The sequence below is a fragment of the Galeopterus variegatus genome, unplaced genomic scaffold (genome assembly GCF_000696425.1).
Source record: "Galeopterus variegatus unplaced genomic scaffold, G_variegatus-3.0.2 Scaffold469, whole genome shotgun sequence".
NCBI classification, from domain to species: Eukaryota; Metazoa; Chordata; class Mammalia; order Dermoptera; family Cynocephalidae; genus Galeopterus; species Galeopterus variegatus.
In genome coordinates, this window is record NW_007726580.1 from 576289 (window position 1) to 603413 (window position 27125).

The 27125-nt window shown below is 42.0% G+C and overlaps 1 protein-coding gene across 1 annotated transcript; it reads right to left on the reverse strand.

The window, feature by feature from the left end:
- On the reverse strand, nt 1-27125 carry MGST2 (microsomal glutathione S-transferase 2). Its single transcript, XM_008569152.1, has 5 exons — nt 27070-27125; nt 23191-23290; nt 9347-9417; nt 709-790; nt 1-233 (listed from the first exon to the last, which is right to left on the reverse strand). Exons 1-5 carry the CDS (start codon nt 27122-27124, stop codon nt 101-103), a joined length of 441 nt encoding a protein of 146 aa, XP_008567374.1. The 5' UTR covers nt 27125; the 3' UTR covers nt 1-100.

Consider the following 27125-nt stretch of genomic DNA (forward strand, 5'->3'; position numbering starts at 1 on the left):
AGAGAAACAAAATACTTTTTTTTTATTTGACAAATGACACCACATTACCTTCAGAGTGGAAAGAGCTTCTGCAGTCATGAAGTAAAGGGAAGAGAAAAAGTTAGAAGTGCCACCTCAGCAACTTGACAAGATTGAGGTCCAGGTATTCATCCAGAAAGCTGTTTGCAATCCCCAGGGTGCCTAGGACAATCAACAAGGCCAAAATCCCCACACTCCACTTCAAACCAATGATCCTGTAGGGTAGACATGAGGGAGAGAAGTGACAAGCCAGGCTATAGTAGGAAGCTGGGAGTCCTGTCATGGGCTGCTCATTGGTGACCCTGCCCAGAACTTCCATGTTTTTGCCATTTGGAAATTTTGGTTCATCACATAAATTGAAAAGGATGCTTAGCCATAGTCAGTTGGCTTCTCTGAACATTCAAGGGATCATCAAGGCTGGGCAGAATTATTTCCTTGGTAGCTTTCTGGAGACAATGCAAAACTTTTGCGTGGATTTAAAGATCCACATTCAGTGCACAGTTTTGCACCTGCATTTTCCCATCTCACTCCTTGTTATGTACAGCCCGGCAAGACTTGGCCTCAGCAACGTGGGCCACTTTTGCAACCACAACCTTCAGTGCTGTTGACACTTCTCAGGACCAGGAAGCCAATTCAGACTTCATCCTGCTACTTTTTTGCATAAATACACAATTATTGGGTTCTCCTTACCTTCTATTAGAAGCTTCTGAATATCCCCAGAAGTACAGGTGACGAGCATACATGTACGCCAGACCCAGACAAGCAGCTAAACCTGTAGATAGAAAAAAAGATAAAAGGTGCAGAATATGATAGCAATCTATCAAAATGTGGTGTGAAGACCAAGGAAATATAAAACATGTATCTGACAAAATACTTATATCTAGAATATATAGAGAACCCACATAGGAAGAGTGGTACATGCACCAATAATCACACGGAAAATCAACATGATGCAACATCAGCAAACTGCCACTTAAAACTACAACGTGATGGCACCCCTGCACACCCACCAGAATGGCTCAAATTAAAAAGGACCAATGACATAAAATGTTGCTGAGGATTTGGAGCAACTGAAATCCTCGTACATCATGGGTGGGAATGAAAAATAATACAGTCACTTTGGGAAAAGTTTAAATATACCATTTAACCCAGCAATTCAATTCCTATGTAGTTACCTGAGAGAAATGGAAGCACATGTTCATAAAGAGACTTGTACACAAAAGGTCATTGCAGCTTTACTCATAATAGGTAAAAATTGGAAACAGTTCAAAAGTCTATCAATGGGAGAACGGATAACCAAGCTGTGGTAGCCTATTCAATGGAATGCTGCTCATCAATGAAAAGATACAGATACTTGCAACAGCAGGGTGAATCTCAAAAGCATTTTGCTGAGTGAATGAAGCATTACACGAGAGTACATACTGTATCATTTCAATTATATGAAGTTCTACAATAGGCAAAACGAAACAAAAAAATCAGAAGTGTTTGTGTCTGGAAGGAAGTAAGAATAGGAGTTGACTGGGAGGAGCAGGAGGAAACTTTCTGGGTGGTGGGCATGTTCTATGTGTTGTAGGGATTTAAGTCACACGGGTGTGTACACTTGTCAAAACTCGTAAGATTCGTGCATTCTACTATATGTAAATTTTATCTAAAGAAAGATATTTAAATACAGTATAGTGTTATGCCATCCTGTTCAATGAAAAGTATCAGTGTCTTCCCTATGTTAGGGACCCTCTCTCTTCCTCAGCACCCCACAGATGCAAATTACCAGAGCCACCTTGTAAAGTTTGGAGTCTATATGGGGGACTGTGATATGCAGGCTAAAATTAAATTCATTATTTTCCTTGGTCACAAAGATTTCTTTTTTAGTTTCTACTGTATACCAGGTATTATTCTAAGGATTGGGGTTAGCAGTAGAAAAGATACAAGCTCCCTGCCTTTATACGGTTTATATTCTATCATCAGCAAACACAGACAATTGACAAAGAAAAAAATGAGAAGAAAACTTGCAACTTGAAAATGCCGTGAAGGAAATGAAGCGGGATGAGACAGAGTGGAACTAGAAGAGGCCACCCTTACAAAGGGATCAGAGAAGGGCTCCTGACGGCACCTGAAGGATGAGGAGGAGTTGTCTGAGGAACCTCCACACTGTTTTCTATAAAGGTTGCACAAATTTACAGTCCCACCAATGGTGTATGAGGGTTCCCCTTTCTCCGCATCCCCTCCAGCATTTGTTATTCTCTGTATTTTCGATAATAGCCAATCTAACTGGGGCGAGACGATATTTCAATGTGGTTTTGATTTGCATTTCCCTAATGATTAGTGATGTTGAGCAGTTTTTCATGTACCTATTGGCTATTTTATGTCTTCCTTTGAGAAATGTCTGTTCAGCTTCTTTGCCCATTTTTTAATGAGATTACAATGTGGTTTTGATTTGCATTTCCCTAATGATTAGTGATGTTGAGCAGTTTTTCATGTACCCATTGGCTATTTTATGTCTTCCTTTGAGAAATGTCTGTTCAGCTTCTTTGCCCATTTTTTAATGAGATTTTTTTTTACTGGATGTTAATCTCTTATCAGACGTATAGTTTGCAAATATTATCTCCCATTCTGTAGGTTGTCTTTTGATACTAATCCCTTGTTAGATGGATAGTTAGCAAAAATTTTCTTCCACCCTGTAGGTTGTCATTTCACTCTGTAGAGCGTTTCCTTTGCTGTGCAGCTTTTTAGTTTGATATAGTCCCATATGTTTTTTTCTTCTGTTGCCTGTGCTTTTGGGGTCTTATTCATAAAGTCTTGGCCTCATCCTGCATCCTGAAGTGTTTCCCCTATGTTTTGTTCTAGGAGTTTTATAGTTTCAGGTTTTATATTTAAGTCTTTAATCCATTTTGAGTTGGTTTTGGCATATGGTGAGAGGTGTGGGTCTAGGCTCATTCTCCTACCTATGCATGTCCAGTTTTCCCAGCCCCATTTATTGAAGATGCTGTGATTTCCTCTATGTTTGTTCTCGGTACCCTGTTGAAGATCAGTTGACTGTAAGTACATGGATTGATTTCTGGGTTCTCTATTCCATTCCTTTGGTCCATGTGTCTGTTTCCATGCTGTTTTGGTACTAACTTTTTAGTATAGCTACAGTAGTATAATATTGTAGTATAATTATAGCAATAGCTTTGTCATATAATTTGGAGTCAGGTAGTATAATGCTTCTAGCTTTATTTATTTTTTGGCTCAGGATTGCTTTGGCTAGTCAGGGTCTTTTGTTGTTCCATATGAACATTAGGATCTTTTTTATTTTAATTTCTGTGAAGAGAGTCACTGGTATTTTGATGGGGATTGCATTGAATCTGTAGATTGCTTTGGGTATTATGGATATTTTCACATTAATTCTTCTAATCCCTAAACATGAAATGTCTTTCCATCTTTTTGTGTCCTCTTTAATTTCTTTCAGCAGTGATTTGTAGTTATCATTGTAGAGGTCTTTCACCTCCTCGGTTAAATTTATTAGTAAGTATTTTATTTTTTTTGGTAGCTATCATAAATGGGCTTGCTTTCTTGCTTTCTTTTTCTGTTGATTCACTGTTGGAGTACAAAAGTGTTACTGATTTTTGTATACTGGTTTTGTATCCTACACCTTTACTGAATTCATTTATCAGCTCTAAGAGTTTTTTGGCAGCATCTTTAGGTTTTTCTATATATAGGATCATGTCATCTGCAAACAGGGACAATTTGACTTTGTCTTTTCCAGTTTGGATGCCCTTTATTTCTTTCTCTCACCTGATTGCTCTGGCTCATATTTCCAATACTATGTTAGTTAGGAGTGGTGAGGTGGGCATCCTCATCTTGTTCCTGTTCTCAGAGGAAGAGTTTTCAGTTTTTCCCCATTCAGGATGATATTGGCATTGGGTTTGTCATATATGGCTTATATTGTGTTGAGATAATTCCCCTTTATGCCTAATTTGTTGAGAATCTTTATCATAAAAGGATGTTGAATTTTGTCAAATGATTTTTCTGTGTCTATTGAGACGACCAAATGGTTTTTGTCCTTGATTTTGTTGATATGGTGTATCACATTTAAAACATCCTCGCATCCCTGGGAAGAATCCCACTTGATCATGATGTATAATCTCTCTGATATTCTGCTGTATTCTGTTAGCTAATATTTTATTGGGTATTTTTGCATCTATGTTCATCAAGTATATTGGCCTGTAGTTTTCCTTTTTCATTGTATCTTTGTCTGATTTTGGTATCAGGTGATGCTGGCCTCATAGAATGAGTTTAGGAGAATGGCCTGTGTTTCAATTTTTTGGAATAGTTTGAAAAAGAATGGTATTAATTCTTATTTAAAGGTTTGGTAGGGGCCGGCCCGGTGGCGCACTGGATAGTGCGCCGCTTGGGAAGCGCGGCGGCGCTCCCGTCCGAGGGTTCGGATCCCACGTGCAGACCGGCTCCCGCTCACTGGCTGAGCGAGGCGTGGGAGCAACGCCGAGGCTTGCGATCCCGTTGCCGGTCCCGGTCCGGTACGGGGGCAACACTGAGGGTTGCAATCCGTTGCCAGACACGGAAAAAAGACAAAATAAATAAATAAATAAAATAAAAAAATAAAGGTTTGGTAGAATTCAGCAATGAAGCGATTAGGTCCTGGGCTTTTCTTTGTTGGGAGACTGATTACTACTTCAATCTTGTTGCTTGTAATTGGTCTGTTCATGTTTTCTATTACTTCTTGGTTCAGTCTTGGTAGTTTGTATGTGTCCAGAAATTTATCCATTTTCTCCAGATTTTCAAATCTGTTGGCATACAGTTGTTCATAATGGTCTCTAATAATTCTTTGTATTTCTGTGGTATCAGTTGTAATGTCTCTATCATTTCTGATTTTTCTTATTCAGGTCTTCTCTCTTCTCTTTTTAGTTAGTCTAGCTAATGGTTTATCTATTTTGTTTATATTTTCAAAAAACCAACTTTTTGTTTTATTAATCTTTTGAATCTTTTTTTGTCTCTATTCCATTTTGTTCTGCTCTGATCTTAATTCTTTCTTTCCATCTGCTGATTTTGGGGTTGGATTGTTCTTGTTTCTCTAGTTCTTTGAGGAGTAACATTAGATTGTTTATCTGAAATCTTTCTATTCCTTTGATGTAAGCATTTATTGCAATAAAATGCTCTTTTAGTACTGCTTTTAGCACTAAGCAGTATCTGTGGTATTTTAGTACTATGGTAGTATCCCATAGGTTTTGGTATGATGTGTCTTTATTTTCACTAGCTTCAAGAAATTTTTTGATTTCCTGTTTAATTTCTCCTTTGACCCATAGGTAGTTCAGGAGCATGTTGTTTAATTTTCATGTATTTGCATAGTTTCTGAAGTTTCACTTGTTATTGATTTCTAGTTTTAACCCATTGTGTTCTGAAGATACTTAAAATGATTTTTTTTTAAATTTGTTGAGATTTGTTTTGTGACTAACATGTGGTCTATCTTTGAGAATGTTCCATGTCCTGATGAGAAGAATGCATATTCTGTTGGATGAAATGTTCTGTAGATGTCTGCCAAGTCTATTTGGTCTAATGACCTTCTTTGTCTCTTTTTATGGTTTTTTGTTTAAAGTCTATTTTATCCAGTATAAAAATAGCTACTCCTGCTCATTTTTGGTTTCCATTTGCACGTTCTATCTTTTTCCATCCTTTCACTATTAGTCTGTTTGAATCTTTACAGGTGAGGTGAGGTTTCTTGTAGGCAGCATATAGTTGTGTCTCATTTTTTAATCCATTCACTCAGTCTATATCTTGAGTCGGAGATTCAGTCCTTTTACATTTAGGGTTGCTATTGACAGATACTGGCTTACTCCTAGCAGTTTATTGATTTTCATATGGTTGTTTTAAATATCTTTTGTTCCTTTCTTTCTCTCTGTTTGTCTGTCTTCAGTGGCTGTTGTTTTTTTGAAATGGTAAGATGTAGTTTCTTTCTCTTTCTCATTGACATATTTGTTCTACCAGTGGGTTTTCTTCTTTCTTGTCTATTCATGGTGGTGATTGTCGATTTTTTGGATTCCACATGCAGGACTCTCTTGAGGATTTCTTGTACTAGAGCTGATCATATTGTGGTGAACTCTCACAGCTTTTGTTTGGGAAATACAGTTTCCCCTTCATTTCTGAATGGAATGAAAGATAGCTTTTCTGGGTATAGTATTCTTGGCTGGCAGGGTTTTTTTCTTTTAATACTTTGAATATATCATCCCATTCTCTCCTGGCCTATAAGGTTTCTGCTAAGAAATCTGCTGATAATCTAATGGGGACTTCCTTATACGTGACTTGACACTTTTCTCTTGCTGTTTTTAGGATTCTCTCTTTGTCTTTGACTTTTGACAGTTTGAATACAATGTGTCTCAGAGAGGACATTTTTGGATTAAGTCTGATTAGGGATCTTTGAGCCTCTTGGATCTGGAAGTCCATATGTCTTCCAATACCTGGGAATTTTTCTGATATTATTATGTTGAATGTGTTTTCAATGACTTTTCCTTTCTCCTCCCCTTCTGGAACACCCATAATTTGGACATTCATACACTTAAGGTTGTCTGACCACTCTTGCAGATTTTCTTTTTTTTTTGGTCTGCCTGGGTTATTTCAAAAAGCCTATCTTCGAGGTCAGAAATTCTTCTGCTTGCCCTAGCCTATTGTTTAAGCTCTCACTTGTATTTTTCATTTTGTTGAATTAATCCTTCAGTTCCATGTGTTCTGCTACATTCTTTTTTTAAGGTAGTTGTATCTTTATAAAGTTCCTCCTTCAGATCCTGCAGTTTTTTGGGTTTTTTTCCATTTTGATGTGTTGTCTATCTGACTTTTCTTATATCTCATTGAGTTTCCTTAAGATTGTTGCTTGAAATTCCTTTTCAGTCATTTTACAGGTTTCCTGTTTTTGGGGGTCTTGTACTGGGGAATTATTGTATTCCTTTGGAGGTGTCATATTTTCTTGTTGTTGTTTTTTTAAATATATTTCTGGCATCCCTACATTGATGTCAGGGCATCTGGTTGATAAGTTGCATGTTCTAATATTCAGGAGAGGCTTTTGAGGAGAGAGACTCCCTCCCATAGATGTGTTTTATATTGACTGTTGGGAAGCGTGTTTTAGTTTTGGTTCCTGGCAGATGCAGTAATATAGTCTCTGTGTGGTTACTGTATTCAGTGTGGAAGTTGTCTGTGAGTGCCTCCATGGCCTAGGTGCTAGGGCACTCAGTAGATCCTTACTAAAGTGGGGGACACTGGCTTGTGTCATCAAGATTGTGGATGAGATCTCAGAATCATGGGAGAAGCACCCGGATGTCTTATCACTCCTTGGCTAAGATGGGTGACCCTGAGTGGCCTTGCTGGAACCCTAGCTAGTGTCCCATGACCCTGGTAGGTGCTCTGGGGTGATGTGAAGGTCCTCAGCTAAAATGGACAATCCTGGGTGGGTTTCTCAGGGTGGAGATTAGGACCTTAGGCTTTGAGGGGGATACTGGGGTGCTCAGCAGCCCTTCAGCTAGAGTGGCTGACACAATAGTGTCACTGGTGCTCTGAGCAGACCCCTGTACCCCGAGGGGAACTGTAGCTTCACTGTTGAAGTGGATGACACTGAGTGGAGCCACTAGATTTGTGTGTGGGGCCCTATACTCTCAGGAGGGACACTGGATGGTCTGCAGCCCCACTGCCAAAATGAGTACTCTTGGTGAGATATTAGAAGTTTATGGTGGTAATCTTCACCCCCAAAAGGGATACTGGTGCCCTCTATAGCTATTCAACAGGGGTGGCCACTCTGGCTGAGGCTGCTGCAATTGTGGACAGGCCCCTGTGACCCTAAGAGAGTTACTGGAACACTCCGGATTTCCTCAGCTGGGATGGGCTGTCCCACATGATATTGCTGGGGCTGTGAGTGGGCTGCTGTGCCCCCCAAGAGAGATGCCAGATCCCTCTGAAACCCTCTTGCAGGGGCAGGCAGTCTGGGGAAGGCTCACTAGTGCTGCAGGCATGCGTCTGTGCCTGAGAGAAGCATAGGAGTGCTGCACTACCTCTTCGTGGCTGCACAAATTGCAAGGATGCCTCACCAAAGAGCGTGGGGTTGCCAGCAGTGGCCAAATGTTCCAATTAGGTGGTTTTCTGACTCCATAAAGTGTGCGCACCGATCCCCTCTGTCCTGAGGGTGGCACCGTCGCTGCACTGGACCACCTGTTCCAGAGTGCAGGATGCTGCATAGACACAGGTATGGGCAAACCAGTGCAATGATGTAGCCACAGGGGAGTGAAACCACTGTGGGGGCCAGAGAGAAATGGTCTTGGGTGTTGGGGCTGATCTCAGATCTGCAACCCCTGCAGAAGCCTGGGGCCCGGGGTGTGGGGGTGGTTTAGCACGTGTCTCTCCCAAGGTCAATTCAATTGCTTGTGCTGCCAGGAGTTCCCAGCACCAGGCACGTGGCCACAGAAGCCACCTCTGAGAGAGGCGTGTGGGTTCTCCTCCCCCTTCTCAAATATTGTATGGGTCCTGCCAACATAGATGGGGCCACCAGCTGCACACACCAGACCTAAATAAGCTGATTTCTATGTCTGGAGGATGTGCACACCAACCCCCTCTCCTGAGAGTGCACCCTCGCTGCACTGGACTGTCTGTTCCCAGGGTGCAGAGCTGAAGGCAAGGGTCAGTCCTGGTCCCAAGCAGTCTGGGACTCAGAGCATGGGGGCAGCTCTGCGTGAGTCCCTCTCCACGCCAACACAGCCAGGTGTGCCCGCAGGGGTTCCCAACACGGAGTGCACGGCCACATGGGCAGTGCAGACACTCCCATAGGTTGGGCTACCAGTCCTCTCACCTTCCCATGGGCAAAAACTGCTGAATCCCCGCCACTCTGGGTTGGGGGATAGGGTGGTGATGGCTAAGAATTTTTCCAATCTCTTTGTGACTATCCTGAGTTTCTGCACTCACCAGTGTCTCTGCTATTCCCTTGATGCATTCCAGCTCCCTCATTTAATTTCTCTCATCCAAGTGTAGCTGAGCATTTGATGCAGTCTCCATTCTTATGGGAGAGATAAGTAATGTCTTCTCCTAGTTAGCCACCTTGCTGCGCTCCCCCTTGTCTTTTTTTGTCCTTGTTTACCCAGCATATAGTCTGTTTCAAGTTTTGGGTTTTTTTTAATTATTGAATCAAATCAGAATGAAGTCAAAGTTAGCATATTTGCAACACAGCACTCTGATGCACAGACATTGCTTATTTTGTTTAAAATATTTTCTGGGATCAGTATGGTTGTATATCTACTCCTTAATAGTTTTAAGCACCATAATCATCATTAGAACAGAGCCAACTGTATTTTTTAATTACCTTGGTTGAAATACAATCCAGCTATCCACAATGTAACTACGAATATGGGATAAAACTCCACGCAATTTTGTCTATGGGAAAAAATAAAGACATAGGTTATTTTATGAGAAGACTAGGCTAAAGCATTGATTTTTTTCATCTAGAGGTAAATGTCCAGTCTATTCTAACAAAAATAATAAGAGCACTTACATAAAGAACTTAAATGCTTCTTATATTTAAAATGAGTATTTCAAGGTGGGACTCAAAAGTTGTTTAGACCTCAGAGCAGGGCCAAGAAACTTTCTCCTGCATGTAAGTTGCCAGTAACAGAAATGAGTCATAGCTCTTTTCCAAAAGACAGCTCTCCTGAGCCTAAAGATTATTCTGTAGAAGATCTAAAGAACCCAGGAGATTACTCGATTCATATTAAACAGATTCTCCTCAAAAATCCCCTCACATCCATTGCCTTCCACTTGAGTTTCTCAAAACATTAAAAAATGATCTTTAAATAATTCACCTAAAACCTCCTAAAGTAAATAAATGAGCGTATTTCATTCCCATTTTATGGAGGAAGAAACTAAGGGCTGAGAGCCAAGGCTGACTGATGTGTTGCAGAGAACCAAAGGTACACAGCATCCATCTCTAAAACATTAAAAAATGATCTTTAAATAATTCACCTAAAACCTCCTAAAGTAAATAAATGAGCATATTTCATTCCCATTTTATGGAGGAAGAAACTAAGGGCTGAGAGCCAAGGCTGACTGATGTGTTGCAGAGAACCAAAGGTACACAGCATCCATCTCCAGATTCCAAAGTCCTGTCCTAATGTCAAGTCAAATTGCCTCTATTCATAGAAGACTTGGATAGAAAACTCGATACTATTTTAAGCAAAAGGGAATAGTTCTCTGGGAGCTATGATTAATTCATCTGCACCTAGCAAAGGAAAAAAAGATGAATTATATTCATCCTCCTTCCTAAGCTACACCCCCAATGATCTTGGTTAGGTTGGCTGAGCTCTTTAGTGACAGTATCACAACCAGAGAAAATGTTAATGTAATTTGTAATGAGGACTTGAGTTGATCCTGGTGGAAGAGTCATAGCCTACAGGATTATAAGAGATCCCACATCCTTCCTTAAATAAGCCTTAAACCTTGAATACTTATGAGGCAATTGACCCAGAAATAGTTGATGCCTATTGTTGAAGACCTTGGTCTTTTAGCCCAGTTCACCATAAGTGATTTTTTTTTCTTAACAAAAAAAGACAGCATAATTACAAAGTGTAATTCTTCCTTCGTTCTCCATAATTCCACAGGAAATTGTGAATAGGTCAACTCAACCTTATTAGTTCATGCGTCAACTACACAGGACAAAGGTCCCCAATAATTATTCAACCATCTCCTAAAGCTGGGTAAGAAAAGTGCATAATTAACAAACTCAATGCTCATATGAAGACCATGGCTGATGCAGCGTCCTTAAGCACAAGTGGAAACTTTCTACCCCACCAGCCAAGGCAACAGCAAGGTTACCCACACAGCCCTCGAAAGGACCATCAGTTCCCTGGAAAATCAGAAATGGGTAATGTGAATGCAAACATACTTTCTTCTCCCTTTTTTCCTGTTGTCTTTGAGGCACAAAAGGCCACTAATGGCCCAAGGAATGTCACATCTAGAGCCTAACACTGTCACTCTCACAAACCATAGCCACAGCTTTCTGGTACTCAGAGAGGTAGCTGAGATTTTTCTGTCTGCTGCTTCCCATCGTTGGCATGATTTGCTTCTGATGGTTATCTTTTTATTAATGTATTTTTAAGTTTCTAAGTGGCTGTGTTAGGTTAAGTGAAGAGATGCTTTGTAAGTTTGTATGGCCAGAATAATTACAGCTATGTAAAAAATAAACACCTTCCGAATATTTCCTTTTCCTTGGCTACATCCACAGAACTGTTTTCTGCAAAGTAAAAGAGAGTAATAGCAGAGAAATGCTCTAGTCTCCACACTCAGGATTTTCTATGATCCTTTTCTGGAAACATAACACACTTGTCCTGTTGTTTATTTGATTTTGTAATGCACCTTAAATTATTCCAAATGTAAGAACTGTTTAAATTTTTCCACAATATATTTTAATTTGAAATTAACTGTAATGAGATCTTTTTTTAAAGCACCTTCAAAAGAAGCCCATTTTATCCTTCCTAAAAGTCTAGCTTATTTAGAGGTTTCTCCTTACAGTGAACTGGTGGCCTCGGCTTGGCATTGGGGGTTAGAGAGAGAATATTATATGTGAGTGTCCTAACTGCACTGCAGAGGGCAGAACTTGTGGGTCAATGGCCTCTTTGGGTGTCTGTCCACATAAGTTGATATGCATGTGAGCTTTCATGTCTCATCTAAAAGAGGAGGAAGGCCTTTGGGCAAGACAACAGGAAATGAAAATGGAGGGGATGATGTGGGGTCTTTCCCCCTGCCCAAGCTGAGGAGCTGGTTTCACACCTTCATGGCGACTAGACCAGAAAGTGATAAATTGTCTTCATGAAAGACTTGGTGAGACTCCAGACACAAGCAGTGCCATGCCTGAAATGACAAAATAGACAGGGCTAGGGAAAGTCACGCCCCTCCCCTCCCTCTGCCACAGACCCCAGAGCAGTCCTGGGCGGTCGTGGAAGACACTCCAGAACCTGTGATAAATTGTCTTCATGAAAGACTTGGTGAGACTCCAGACACAAGCAGTGCCATGCCTGAGATGACAAAATAGACAGAGCTAGGGAAAGTCACGCCCCTCCCCTGCCTCTGCCACAGACCCCAGAGCAGTCCTGGGCGGTCGTGGAAGACACTCCAGAACCCGGGGAGGAGGTACCGTGCTCACAGCGGACTCTGAAGCAGGTGGAATTGCTTGCCGGCAGGGGCTGTGTCCCTGGGCACATGCCCTGGACTCCTATAAGTCACCAGGAGGATGGGGAGGTTGTGCTGAGATCCTGGGTGAGCAGCAGGTGGTTAGAAGCTTTAGATTTAGGCAAGGAGGGGTTCTGTCCACATTTGTGCTCACAGGAGGACAAAGCCTGGAGTATTTAGCAGTTTAGCCCCATATCTCTGCACTCTCCTCTCCAAGAAATAGGTCCCTTTGTCCCTACAAGCTATTAGTCACTGCTGGGCTCACCCTGACCTCATGTCCCAGCAGTGCTCAGTGTACTTTCGTCATAGTCCCTCTTTTGCAGACCTGCCTCAAGACTTAATCCCTCTGAAATGAGTCTTTGCCCATTTCTTGCTGTCTTCTTTCAGAGACTGAAAGTAATTCTCTGACTGGCAGTCTAGGGCTTGCTCTTTGCTGACAGTCTCTCTGCTGCCTGCCTGGTGACAACACCGGGTATCGCTTGGCCTTGAAATGCCTAGAATCCCATTCTACAGCTCTTTATCACCTACCCGAAACCCGCCCTTCACCATGTGACCATGTCCTTCTGCCACCAGCACTTCTTCTGGCCCCTCCAAGGCCCCCACACCCCAATGAAGAGGTCGGTGCCTGGATGTGTCCCATGATAACCTGTTCTCAGCAAGTCAGCAGCAGACATCTTAACTCAAGGGAACCAAACTCTGAAAATTTCTTCTTGATGATTCTATCAGTGGCTAATTACAGTTTCATTACATGAAAATCAACATGAAGACATTTAGTCAAGAAGGCGACATATTCTATTCTCTGTTACAGGGGACTCTCAGGAAAAATCACAAATAGGACACAAAACAGCTTGCAGCAGCTGTGTGTCAATTCCCCTTCCTGCAGGAACAGAGGGCATAGCTGATTACGACCACTGGTGGGCTGTCCCTGCCCCTGCATGTCCACACTGAGGGAAAACGAGCCATGTCAATTCATTCCCTGGTCAGAGCCTCCTGCTCGCAATAATTCTGTGGTCTTTTGATATTGAAGCTTCCCATAAAAAGATTGGGGAGAAGTTTATCTTTTGTTATAAGCAGATGTCCCCATGGGCCTCAAATTGAATACAGGAGATAATAACAGAAAGGGTCTTTACTGGAGGACAGTAAGGGAACCAACAATCCTGATTTGCCCTGGACTAAGGAAGTTTCCAGAACGTGTGATTTCAAGATTTAAAACTAGGACAGTACCAGCTAAATTGTCCTGGTTTGCTTGGGACTGAAGGGTTTCCTGGGTCATGGAGCTTTAAGTGCTAAAACTGGGAAAGCCTCAGGAAAACTGGGACAAATTGGTCACTCCAAGAGATAATCTAGTAGAGAGGCCTGGTCTCAGCCATTAAGTAAACTACAAAGTACATATCACTGGCTTGGGGGGCGGATCTAATTGTGGCTGCCAAACCTGGGACTATCTAAAACACCAGTCTCCAAACTTTTCTGACTGCATAGGCCCAGCACTCACATAGCCCCACAAAAGTACAGCCGTGTGCTGCTGTAGCGGCGGCAGCCAGCTGACAGCAAAGGTGGGATGAAGCCCTTCCTGTGGAGCAGCTGCCCAGCCACGGCCCACATTTCTTGGCCTCCTTGGACTTGGATGGAGCTACTTATCACCAATGGAAAGTGAGTGAAATGAAATGTCACTTCTGGGGCAAATGGTTAAGTAGCAGGTGTGCTGAGTCCCCTTTCCCCACCCACTGGTTGAAAGGAGGAGACTTGGGCAGACCTGGATGGGAGCAGAACCACAAGATGGAAAGAGCCTGGGCCTCTGTTACCATGAGGACAGCCATCCACCCTGGAACCCACAGCAGACGGGACATTAGCAAGACAAGCTTCCACTGTGTTAAACTACTGGGAACCTGGGGTTTATCTACACGACTGTCAAAGAATATCATATACATTAGAAAACGCACAAAATAAAAATTAAAGGATGGGATTTTAAGAATAAATACAAATAGAAGCTCCAATATTTTCTTCACTCTTACAGTGGATTACTTAGTGTACCCCCTGGTGTGTGCATATCACTTGGGAGACCTCTGGCATAAAACCTCTCTGAATATTTCTTCTATTTGATAGATTTCTAATGAATAACACCATGAAGTTTTGCTTGCAACAACTTGTTCAGAAAACCTGAAACATTCTCCAAAGGCAAAACCCAATCAGCTGTAGAACATTTCTATTACCATGCTCATAGTATGACATCTTTTAAAAAAATAAAACAGATGAGGCAATTGTCTGGAGGCAAGGAGGTTTGCTAAGAGGTTTTCCTCTTGCAGGTTTTTCGTCTGCTTCTTTGTCTTTCTCCTCTTGTTTTGGTGACCTGCTCTGAAGCAGCAGGCTGCATGCTACTGTGAGCACTGGTGCTATTAATAGATGACCTGGCTTTGGTCTGGTGACTTTGGACCCTGGGAAGGCTTTTTGATTATTACACTGACTGGGATTAGAGCAACAGGTTAATATGCTCAGAAAAGGCTTGGAGAGGAGAGGTTGCTGGAGTTAATCTTTTCATAAAGATTTGTAACTATCTAAATTGCTCTTTGTCAAGTAGTTTGTGTGTGGGGACACAATAGGGAGGTTGTGGCTGGTGGCAGGAGGGCATGAGTCTAACCACCACCCTTCCATGAAGCTGCTGCTAAGGAACAGGATGAGCACATGAGGGACTGAGACTCACAGTTCATCCAAATTCCAGCTGCCTCACATCCCCTGACTGTGTAGACAATCCCCCAGCTTGTGTGACTGGCACTGTCCAGTGTTTGTGGAGGCTGCTGGAGTTTGGGAGTCATTGTGTCAACTTGGGGATCCCTTACTCCTTTATAATAACTCTGTGGTTAAAGACATCTAGTGTTTTCAGCTAATGTCCAAGATGGTTAGACATAAGAATAATAAGGATGCCTTCTCTCTCTCTCTCTCTCTCTCTCTCTCTCTCTCTCTCTTTCTCTTTCTCTCTCTCTCTCTTACTTTGCCTTTTCTCCATAGATTTTAGACATGCATTAAGGTCATGAGTTTGAATTTCTCGATTTCAGGATTTGAATTCAAAATGACTAAAAAAAGTTAATGAAATGAAAAAATACAAAGCTATAACAGTAAGAAAAGACTAATATTTCTAAAAAGTACTGAGATTCATGATGACTGGGTTTGCTTGTGCCTTATGGCAGATTACTTTTGGAACAGGAACTGAATAATTCAGCATTAAGCAAATTGGGGTGCATTCACAAGAACTAAGAAAGAAGCAATTCTTTTGTCTTATCCAGAATCAACAAAACATTGCTGGTGTACTATATATACCGCTGGGCTCCTGGTTTAGAAATAGTATTAAAAATTTGAGTCTAAAGAGAATAAAAATTTCTAAATGGTTGGAAAAAAAGCTAAAGAATTAGTGTTCCCTAGCCTCAAAACATAGAAGATGAAAGATGCTTAATAATGGTCCTGAAGCATATGAAAAGGAGTGAGGTCAGCAGCTATTATCTACCAGTGAAGATAGAATCAGAGGAAATGTATTTAATTGAGACACGATCAATTTATTCCTTGGATCTACTTTTTAGATTTTATAAAAGCCTTTAATCTAAAGGGATCAAGGTACTCAAATTAGACAAGATAGAACTTTCTAAGTTTAGCAATAACATAAAGGAATGGCCCTTGGTGAAATTCTAGTTGTTTTAAAAACTAGACTTTTTTAAAACTGTATTTTAAACTGTACTCTGGCAAAGGACTGCAATTCTAGAGACAGTCATCTCGAAGGCCTCTCCCCGTAGGAAGGGAGGAGGAATTTGAATGGGGTTTCTAGAGAAGAAGCCCTGGGCTGGTAACTCAAGCTGGACTCCGTAACAATCATCTCTGTTGGCAAATGAATATCCAACTAGAGATGACCCTCCAACAAGAAATAGGTACTTTAGTGGTGGTCGGAGGGACCTTGAAGTGATTGCTGAAAAGATGTCCAGATCCACTTAAAGACAGCGTTGCTCATAACTTTGGGCTTCTTGGCCACGCTGAGGGTAAGAGCAGTGGGAGAAAAGTGTGGGGTGAAAGACAGCACTTTTGTGATAGGCAGGTCCAGGAGACCTTCAGGAGAGGCTGAAGGGACTCAATGCTTTGGTCCACAAGAGCCAGAAAAAAAAAAAAAAAACACTTTCTTTCTCCAGGGATTTGCAGTGCTCAAGGGAGACTGCCCTTGAAGAGAAGAATAGATAGCCAAGCAGGCTTTGGAATAAGCTGGTTATCCCAGGAGTCCTGCCCTAACTACCTCAGATAAAGTCTAAACAGCTTCACTAGCAACAAGTCTAATTTGGTTTGGCCAAATTTATCCCAACCCTTAGAATCTAAGGCAAGAAATGGGCTAGTGCTGTGTAATTCCAAGATAAAATTCAGGGAAGGGAGCAGGGCCGTCACCATTCACCCTTCAGCAGAAACCAGGGCAACAACTGTGCCCTCAAGGTATTTTATGTCCCCAAATCCCCCCTAATTATTGGTTATCATATTTTAACACCTATCTGTTCTGCTGTAATTAATCAAAGAAAACACTTCTAATAGGGAAATTGGGTTTGTATACTTATTTTACCCATAGCACATTAAGAGAGATATTTGAAAATTATGTGTCCAGCTTTATTCCTAGCATATGTCCAGATATAGAAAAGGAGGGAGAAAGCAATAACTTGAAAGAAAATCAAGTTTGCAGAAACTGTGAGAACAAAAATAGAACCAAGAAGTGGCCCAGGCATTTATTTAGTCTGCTGGAAGCTCAACACTCCAAAGAAGAAGTTCTCAGATCATAAAAAACCAAGTGGGAAGATGTGAAATTTTCTTGTGATGATTTTTATAAATAGTATGGTGTCTCCCAAACTTCAAGCATTAACCTATCACGGTCAACATTGTAGCCTCTCCACATACCACTTACTATACTACTATAAATCAACTTTTTTACTTAAATTAGGAAAAACATTTTTACATTACTATCACAAGGGAAGACAGCATATCACTCTCTAAATAAAGGCTAAGTATAAAAATAAGTCCAGTGAAAACCAAAGTCCTAAATTCTATTTAGATGCTACTGATTGCTGAAGGCTCTGAGCATGAGCCCCTTCTCTGTCGAGTGGGGAAAATGGGTGTTTAAGAGGTGTTGAGAACATGTGACGAGGACCTCCTGCTCAACAGGGCAGATCGAACCCATGTTTATTTCCTCCCACTCCTGAAGCCTCACTAAAATGCTAGTAAAGTGGATGTAAGTCATTAAGAACAAAGAGAATGGGAACAGACACAGTTGGAAGAGAGAGGTTAGCAAAGTCCTGAAGGCAGACGGCACGGCAGGAACAGTGGCTGATTCAGCAGAGTGCAGAAAGCAGAAAGCCAAGTGCCCACAGAAGGAAGAACCAGTGGTGATCGACACCATCCTTGTCCCAGAACCCTAAGGGTCTCAGGAATCAGGTTCACCGGGTACCTTAGAGGCCAAACGCTGAAACAGAAGAATTGATTGAAAGACTGAATAAGGAGGACTTAGCTGCCCTCGACCTCTACCCCCCACCCCTCAGCCCTACCCCTACTCCCCATCACAGGAGATGAGAGGTTTATTGTCTGAAGAAACCGAGCCAGAGAATCTCTGGGGACTCCAGGAACAATGGGAGAATGGGGGTAAAATTTTGTAGCGAAAACAGTGAGAATCTGCAGACTGCACAGTAGAGAAATCTTCCTGCCTTTGCCTAGCCCACTCCCAAAAGTCAGGGCAATTACACCTATCCCCACCCCTAGGTCCCTCGACCCCCAAAGGAGATTTAAAGAGTTTTCTCTAGAGAAACTAAATGGTCCCATAAAGATGACCTATAGATACTGACATTTTGGAGTCCTAACCTCAAGAAAGCTGCTTCCTGACCAATCACACTTTAGCAAAGCTGACCACTCAGTAAGCCCCAGGCATGCACATGGAGCTCCCGACTCGCCCTCTAATGCCTCTTTCTTAAATTTGCACAGATAGCCCATTGAGAATCACCTGACATTTGAGTAAAGCCTGTGAGATCTCCTTTGCTCAGATCTCTTTTCTGTGCTCATGTCATCGTCTTGACCTCCTGATGCTGAAGAGCTCCAGGTTCAGTCTTTGATTCTCGTTTCTTCCTTCCCTACATCCACTCCCTTGATGATTTTATCCAGTCTCATGGCTTTAAATAATCTTCACTTCCAGTGACTCCTGAATTTATATTTCTAACTCAGATCTCTCTCCTAAAATGCAGATTTATATATCCAGCTGCCTACTATCTATCTCTACTTGGAAGGTATAAACAACAATGTATTAGTCAGCTTATGATGCAATAATAAACAACCCAAATAGCTTAGTAGATCATAATGTTTAAGGCCTCTCCTTTACTGTAGCATAAGACACATCTCAGACACAACATGTCAACACTGAACCTCCTGATTTTCCCCCAAAAAAACTGCTCCTCCTACAGCCTTTTCCATCTTAGTTAATTGAAATTCCATCTTTTGGGATGCGCAGGCCAAAAATTCTAGAATCATTCTTGACTCTTCTCCTGCTCCACATTTATCATGTCAGGAAATTCTACTGGCTCTACCCTTGAAATATATCCAGAATTGACCATTTCCCATCATCTGCCCTCTCCCTGGCTCGAGCCACTGTCATTTCTAGCCCGGATTTTGCAGTCGCTTCCTAACTATATAGACTATTCTTAGGAAAGGAGAGTTTTACTTCTGAAATATAAGACTGTGTTAGTCCTCTGCTTAAAACCCTATAACAACTTTCCATTACACTCAGAGAATGAGCCAAAATCCTTACAGTGGCCTCTCAGGCCCTACGTGATCCAGCGTCCATTACCTCTCTAATCACACCTCCTGCCACTCCCTGCAGGGCTCCTCCTCTCTAGCCACCCGACCTCCTTGCTAACCCCCCAGGCACATTCCTACTTAGGATCTTTGCCCTGACTACTCCATCTGCCCCAAGAGTTTTTTTCTCTACATGTTCACATGGCCAACTCTCTCACTTCCGTCAAGACTTTGCTCACATGCCACCTTCTCAGTGGGGCCTACACAGACTTCATTGGACCCAACCCAATTCACCCCCCAGCAACCCATCCCAAGCACTCTTACAATGCTCTCCTTTTTTTTTTTCTCAGCACTTATTACCTTATAACATATATTGTTTTCTTACAAAATTATCTGCTTATTGTTTATTTTCTGTCCTCCTCAGCTACAAGGTAAACTCCAAGAGAGCAAGGATTTTTGTTTGATTTGTTCACAGATACAAGGCCAACCTGCTATAACAGTGCCTAGTATATAGGGGTGCTCAATAAATTTTTAATGGGTAAATAATAAATACAAATGAAAGACAAAGGCCAAAATAGACAAATAAGAAGGAAATTAGAAGAAACATAGATGATATAGGTAATTTTTTTTAATTATCATTAAAATTTTCATATAGAATAAATTGCATCCATGAAACAAAAAAATGATGATTTAACAGCAACAATAACTAAAAACAATCGGAGAATAAAAATAAGTTGGAAATTAAAATTATAATATATGAACTTTTTTTAATTAGTAAAAAGTTAGAAGTTGGGCCGGCCCGGTGGCGCACTGGATAGTGCGCCGCTTGGGAAGCGCGGCGGCGCTCCCGCCCGAGGGTTCGGATCCCACATATAGACCGGCTCCCGCTCACTGGCTGAGCGAGGCGCGGGGGCAACGCCGAGGGTTGCAATCCCGTTGCCGGTCCCCGGTCCGGTACGGGGGCAACACTGAGGGTTGCGATCCGTTGCCGGACACTGAAAAAGACAAAAGACAAAAAATAAACAAATAAATATATTTTTCACATAGACCATGGAATGTTATGCAGGATGCAGGATAATTCCTTGTGGAGTTTGTCCCATGAATTGGTGTACGGAGCCTGATTTCAGATGCCCCAATCGTCATCACCCCTCACCATAATATTGTTTGAGATCCAGAGCTCCTAGCTTTTTCCAAAAGACCCTGTGTCTTTTAAAAAAAACAAAAAAAAAAAAAAAAAAAAAAAAAAGTTAGAAGTTGAGGAAATTACCCTGAAAGAACAAAAATATGAAAACCTAAAGATAAAAGTACAGGATCATTCCAGGAGGTCAACACACAGCTACTATATGTTTGAGGAGTGAAAGAACAGAGAAAATGAAGAGGAAATTTGGGGGGTGGGATTTTGTTAAAAAAAAATTATAGAACAGAAGGACATGAGTTTTCACCCTGTGAAAAAGCCTCATCTCAGGTTCAGCAAACTGAAGAAAAGAGCCTCGTGGCAACCACAGCTCATAACATCTCAGGACATGGGATGCAGGAGATCCTAAAGTGACACAGTTTTCAAACAGATGACCAGGAATCAGAATAGCACAGTATCAGCAATATCAATAATATCAATGGAAACTACAAAACAATGGGGCGTTTTTTTCAAAATTCTCAGGTTAAGGATTTTTAACAAAAAATATATGTATAAGCAAGCTGTCAATCAACTATGAGGCAGAATAAAGGTATATTGACATTTAAAGTCTCAAAATTTTACCAACCGTTCACTCTTTCTCAGGAAGCTTCTAGAGGGTGTGCTCCACCAAAATAAGAAAAGGAAACAGTAAATAGGAAAACCCTATACAAGATCCAGGAAATAAACAATCCAAATCAGGAAAATGTAAGGGAAATTCCTAAGATGGTGGCAGGGAGTCCCTAAGAGCTGTGCAGCAGGCCTAAAGAGCCTCCAAAGTGAAGCCAAAGGTGGAGGACTCAGGCAGAGATAACACCAAGAAAAAAAAAAAAAGGTATTACTAGATTACCTAACATGTTTGAATGTGTTGAGAGGAAATGTTCACTTCTATAGAATATTTGGTAATGAAACTAAGCAAACAAACAAATAAAAAGGCAATTATTAACCCTAGGAAAAACAAAAAATTGCACAAGAATGAAATATAATCATAGTATACTATTTGGCTCAGCTTTGAACATTATTAATCAGAATAATATAAACATTGGCTACTGGTTTAACTCAACAAAGTGATATAACTTTACTAGAAGGATGAGGTAAGAAAAGGAGGAAGTGGAGGAACATGAAATTCTTTCTTCCATAAAAGGAAGTCAATTGACAACATCTAAAACTTGTGAATCAATAGTGAAAGATAGTGTTTAGAAATATGGCATACCGGGCCGGCCCAGTGGCGCACTGGAGAGTGCGCCGCTTGGGAGCGCGGCGGTGCTCCCGCGGAGGGTTCGGATCCCATGTGGAGACCAGTTCCTGCTCACTGGCTGAGCGCGGTGCGGGCGCGACACCGAGGGTTGCGATCACGTTACCGGTCTGTAAAAAAAGACAAAAAGGAAAAAAAAAAGAAATATGGCATACCGGGCCGGCCCAGTGGCGCACTGGAGAGTGCGCCGCTTGCGAGCGCGGCGGTGCTCCCGCGGAGGGTTCGGATCCCTTGTGGAGACCAGTTCCTGCTCACTGGCTGAGCGCGGTGCGGGCGCGACACCGAGGGTTGCGATCACGTTACCGGTCTGTAAAAAAAGACAAAAAGGAAAAAAAAAAGAAATATGGCATACCAAAAGTCGTGGTCTGAAGGGATACCAATGGTTATCTCTAGGGATAAATTGAGGCTGAGGAGAGGTAGGGACACGGAAAAGTTATTTGTTGTCATAAGACTTTCAATCCCCCACTTCATTTTCAGACCAAGTACATATATTACTCTAATAAAAATAAATCTTAATTATGTGTGCGACATACTGGCACTAAACCAGTACTTTCCACTTGATATAATTGTAAGGATTCAAAGACTATTGAAATGGGAATAATTTCTCATCATGTGGTGCAACATTATTCAAAATCAAGTCTACACAACTCTTAAAATTATCTCGTGTACTACCAGTGGTATTCACCCCATACTTTTAAGCCTAGGGAATAGTCTGTAAAATCTTCTTTGGAGTGAATGGGCGAACAACAAGAGACCAGTGTTGCCAGTGCAAGGACCATGACTTGCCCAAATTGATTCAAGATTAATAAAAAGCCTGAACAGTCCACTAATCATTAAAGAAAGTGAATTCCATATTTAAAATTTTCCACAAGAAAAACATCGGGCTCAGATTGTTTTACAGCAAATTCTACGCAACTTTGAAGGAACACACTCTTCCAACCTTATTAAAATTCTCTGAGAAAATAGAAAGAACAGGACAATTCTCCAACTCATTTGAGACTAGTATAGTCTTGATATCATAATGACACAAAGACTATCCGAGAAAGGAAAAGTATAGGCCAACCTCACTCACGGACATGAATGAAACATCCCAAAAAACAAAAGAACCCAGCGATGCATCAGTAGTGATATATGCGATGTTTTTCAAAGCACTTAGCTGGGGGAATGCAATATAAAGGGAGCGCTAGAATCTAGCAGCAGGCAAATTCACGTGTTTATGGTGAAACATTCTGTGTGGGTCTGAAGAAGCAAGGAGCATGAGATGATCAAAAACACTGGGAATCTATGTGACCTGAAAAGCTTCCTCATTCTTACAGGTTTCTATTTTAGGAAATGCTTCACAGAGAAATGGGCAGAGGATAATACTGACCCACTCTGTTTTTAAGTAGGGAGGAAGAAATAAAGATGGAAAAGGCAGAATATTGTAGTATAACTAATCCAAACAACTTGGGACTATTGTACTCTCTCAGGGCTGGAGGGGGCTCTTTGACCAAGTTATCAGGCTTCAGAGACACAGCAGTTCCTCCTACAATCCCAGCGTTTTCAGTAAATGTACCCTGCTGAGTTTATCATATAGCTGCATACAGACTCCATGCAATGGATACTTCAAGCTTCATGGATCATGAGAAGGGTCTTGGTTTTGAAGAGTGGTCTGTTATAACCGGATATTGCAAATGAACTTAGGGTCTTCTCCACACCTCTTTTCCCTAATCAGGAATTGTGTGTCTGTGGCAGGCACAGATCCCTGAAGGGTGGGAGAAGCATTACTTACTGTGCACGAAATATTCTCTCAAACTCGGGTGACCCAGTGACTGCCGGGGGGATAACTTTGTACTTAAATCTTGCCATTCCAACCTGCAAAGCAAAATAACCTGCAAGTAGAGGGAAATGTTGTGTTAAAGATGTGATTAGATTTACAATCAGTAGACTTTGAGTAAAGCAGACTACCCTCTATAATGTGGATGGGCCTCATCCGATCAGCTGAATGTCTTAACAGGCAAGACTGAGGTCTCCCAAAGAAAAAGCAATTCTGCCTCCAGTCTGCCTTCAACTTAGGACTGCAACATCAGCTCTCGCCAGAATTGCCAGCCTGCCAGCCTGTCCTGCAGATTTCAGACTTGCCAATTCCCACAATCACGTGAGCCAATTCCTTAAAATAAATCTGTGTTTCTTTGTTTTGTGTGTATCTGTGTGCATATATATACATACATAGCCTATTGGGTCTGTTTCTCTGGAGAATTCTGACTGATACAAATGTCCGTCAACAAGTGAGTGGTAAAATAAATTGTGGTATATCCATGCAATAGGATACTGCTCAACGGTAAAAAGGAATAAACTATTGATGCACAAAACAATATGAGTGAATCTCAAAATAATTATGCTGAATGAAAACAAGAATTTAAAAAATAGTAGTACGGTATAATTTCATTTATATAAAATTCTCAAAAATGCAAATGAATCTAGTGACCTAAAGCAGATCCACAGCTGGCTGGAGATGAGAAGGAGGACCAGGAAGGAGGGGCACAGAAAACCTTTGGGGATGATGGCTCTCGGCCTGACTCAGTCTCCTCATTATAAAATAGAATGACTTCCTTCTTCATTTGCTGTCTGGAAGGTGTGGTAGGTTCTTAGTCCCCATGCCCAAGATCACCCTCATCTTTTGATTAGTTCTGGGACTTCTCTAGTTCCCTTTCAGACCCACACTTCCTCCTTGGACAGTTTCTGAACTTACAGTAGTTCTCACCTCCTGTCCTTTTCTCCCTCTTTTCACCCCATAATTAACCTCTGGAGTCTATTATTTCCCTTCAGATTATTTCTTCCAGTTTTAGTTCCTTATTAGTTTTCTCCAACACTATTCCCTTGTGCCATGGGTCATATCTGTCCCCAAACAGATTTGTTGAAAACTTGATCCCCACTGTAACAGTATTAAGAAGGTGGAAAATCCAATTATGATATTTGAAAGGTGGGGCCTTTGAGAGCTGATTGGATCATGAGGACTGTGCCCTTGCGAATGGATTAATCCACTCATGGTGTTATCATAGGCGTACCCTGGTGGCTTTATAAAGAGAGCACACAAGAGAGTTCCTGCCATTCTTGTCATGTGATATCCTTGTCATATGTCACAGGACTGTACAGAGCCCCCACCAAGAAGAAGGCCCTCACTAGATGTGTTCTCTGGGCCTTGGACTTCCCAGCCTCCAAACTGTAAGAAATAAATTTCATGTCTTCATAAATTACCCAGTTTCAGGTATTCTGTTTTAAGCAACAGAAATGGACTAATACACCCTGCCCCACTTATTTCAGTATGTCAATATCCATTTCCTACTTACTAATATTATGAAAATAGTTTCCTTTTAAAATTCCACACCAAGTTTGTAGCTTCGATCACTTCTTGTGTTAGAGTGTTAGGAGCGAGTGTTTCCTACTGAAAGAGGATACTATTTCCTCTCCGACAAGAAGTCAATCAACACTGAGCCTGGTTTAGTAAGGACTCTCACAGCAGCCCACTTCCCTTCCCCTAATCCCCTTCTGCTACAAATAAGCTGCTGTTTAGGGCTTAAAATCTTAGCTGAATATCTACAGCATGCAAACACTTAGGATTGGAGTCTTTCTCCTTCAAACTGCAGCCCGAGAGAGTAGAGTGAGCATACAAAAAGCACGGGATGGGCACTGCTTATTTCCAACCCAGGCCTACGTCCTTCCAGGGCAGTGTAAATTTGCACAAGCCAGTTGATCATGGGCCCCGCAGGAGCCAAAAAAGGAGATCATCTATTGAGGGGGAAAGTGGGACTTGACCACTCTGGATCCTACTTCTAACTAGCTTCACGGTCTTGGAGAAAACACTTGATAAGACTTCTTGTTTCTACCTATAAAATGGAGTTAATGAAAGATGTGTGCTCCTAGATTAATAAATTAGCAATGGTGCAAGAGCCTAGAGCTTCAGAATAAAGCTGTGAGTAAGTAAGTTTTGGGCTATTAATTGCATCCTGTAGGCACCTGTGTGCAACACCAACAAATGTGAGGGACGAGCTTCAATAAATGGAAAAGGTGCTTGAACCTCCAGCCCCCAAAAGGAGGATTCGACTGGGCTCAGATCAATCCTGGCTATCACTAGGACAACATGATGAGGGTGAAAAAGCTATTTCCTCCTTTTCTGGAGAGCTTCAATTTTATTTCCCTTCTTATGAGTTGATTAAAACTACTTGAGACTAAATAATCTCCTTTTGCTTTGCCTGTCTCCTCCTTCCCTAGCTTTCTCCAGAGGGCCCTGCTGGGGAGAATGAATGCAGGCTTCCATGATTCCAACCCAGCCTCAGCTGGGCTCGTTCACTGTGTGTGTGGCTTCCTCCTGATCCAGCAGAAGCTTCTCTCTGTGGGGAAGGAGCTGGGATGGGAACTAACAGCAGGGGGCACCTCCATCCCTCCCAGTCATTAAATCACTAAAGCACCACTAACAGCCCAGTCTCCTCACCGATCCTCTCTTCCCACCTCCACCCACACTCACCATCCAGCCCCTGACCTTCTGGCCCCAGTTCACACTGTGTCCTGCACCAACCAGCAAACAGAAGTCTCTCTGTGGGGGTGAGAGAGTCCCTGTCTGCCCGGGGGCAACCGTGGACCTCTGCTTGTGCTGTCTGCAGCCCCAGGATGAGGGCGCCTGCAGGTTCAGTAGTGCCTATGGGTTGGGATGGGGTGTTAAGTGCTTCTTAAAATGGTAACATTCTGCTCTACTCCACAAAAGATTGTGAATCAGACCACAGTGTCTGAAGGTTTAAGGTTTTCACCCGTTTGCAGAACAGACTGGCTTGTGCGCCTGAAGTCGTGGACTTTCCCCTCAATTGTGGTGCCTTCTTGCTCCCGGCTTTGTATAACCTGAGCCCAGCCCTATTTCCTGGTGTATGCACACTTGGAAAAATAAAGACATATGCCTACTTGGCAAGAAGGCTTGCCCACTTGTGCTCAGATCCTTTTCTCCATTTAGCATTGTAGGTAAGATCATATGAATAGAGCAAAGGTGACCCCCATGGAGAAAAAGCCCTCTATTTAACCACACAGCCGGGATATTGAAGAATCCTAGTGGACAGGTGTTTCAAAATTTAGAATTAATTATTTAATCTAAAGGTCTATTTCTGCAGAAGATTTTTTTTTAATCTAACAATCATACCCACCACAGGCAGTTTATTTAAAAAATACATTAATTAAAGATCAGGGTTCAAGAAACCTCAACCAAGTTCAGAAGCAGGAACAACATTACCATTGGAACACTAGTAATTAATATTGATACCCCACTTCTAATGCTCATTTGAACCGAGCTGTGGGTTGTAACCACACATGCATAATCACTGGGCTCCAAGGGCCCACAATATCCCTGTTGGGAGAACTAATCTCTGCAATGTTACCAATGTCTGCCCATCCCAGGGAAAGAGGAGAGCGGAAGGCACTGACCACCATGACTCTGAGCAGACTGTGCTCTGCGGAGCACCCAGGGCCACTGGCAAGGGCAAGTATGAAACCCAAACACTGGGCCCATCTCTCTCTCTCTCTCTCTCTCTCTCTCTCTCTCTCTCTCTCTCTCTCTCACACACACACACACACACACACACACACACACACACACACACACACACACACACACGGCTATGACTCTTACTTTGCTGACAGGCAGAGAGAATAGAGACAGCGGCCAGCAGGATTTTCTCAGCCATC

Bases quoted from the DNA above. Each gene is read 5' to 3' on its own strand.
- MGST2 (XM_008569152.1), bottom strand. From the start codon at position 27,124: ATGGCTGAGAAAATCCTGCTGGCCGCTGTCTCTATTCTCTCTGCCTGT. The intron at 791-9,346 runs GTAATTAAAAAA...TTCTATCTACAG, and splicing joins TGGATTGTATTTCAACCAAG to GTTTAGCTGCTTGTCTGGGT. The intron at 234-708 runs GTAAGGAGAACC...TCTACCCTACAG, and splicing joins TCAGAAGCTTCTAATAGAAG to GATCATTGGTTTGAAGTGGA.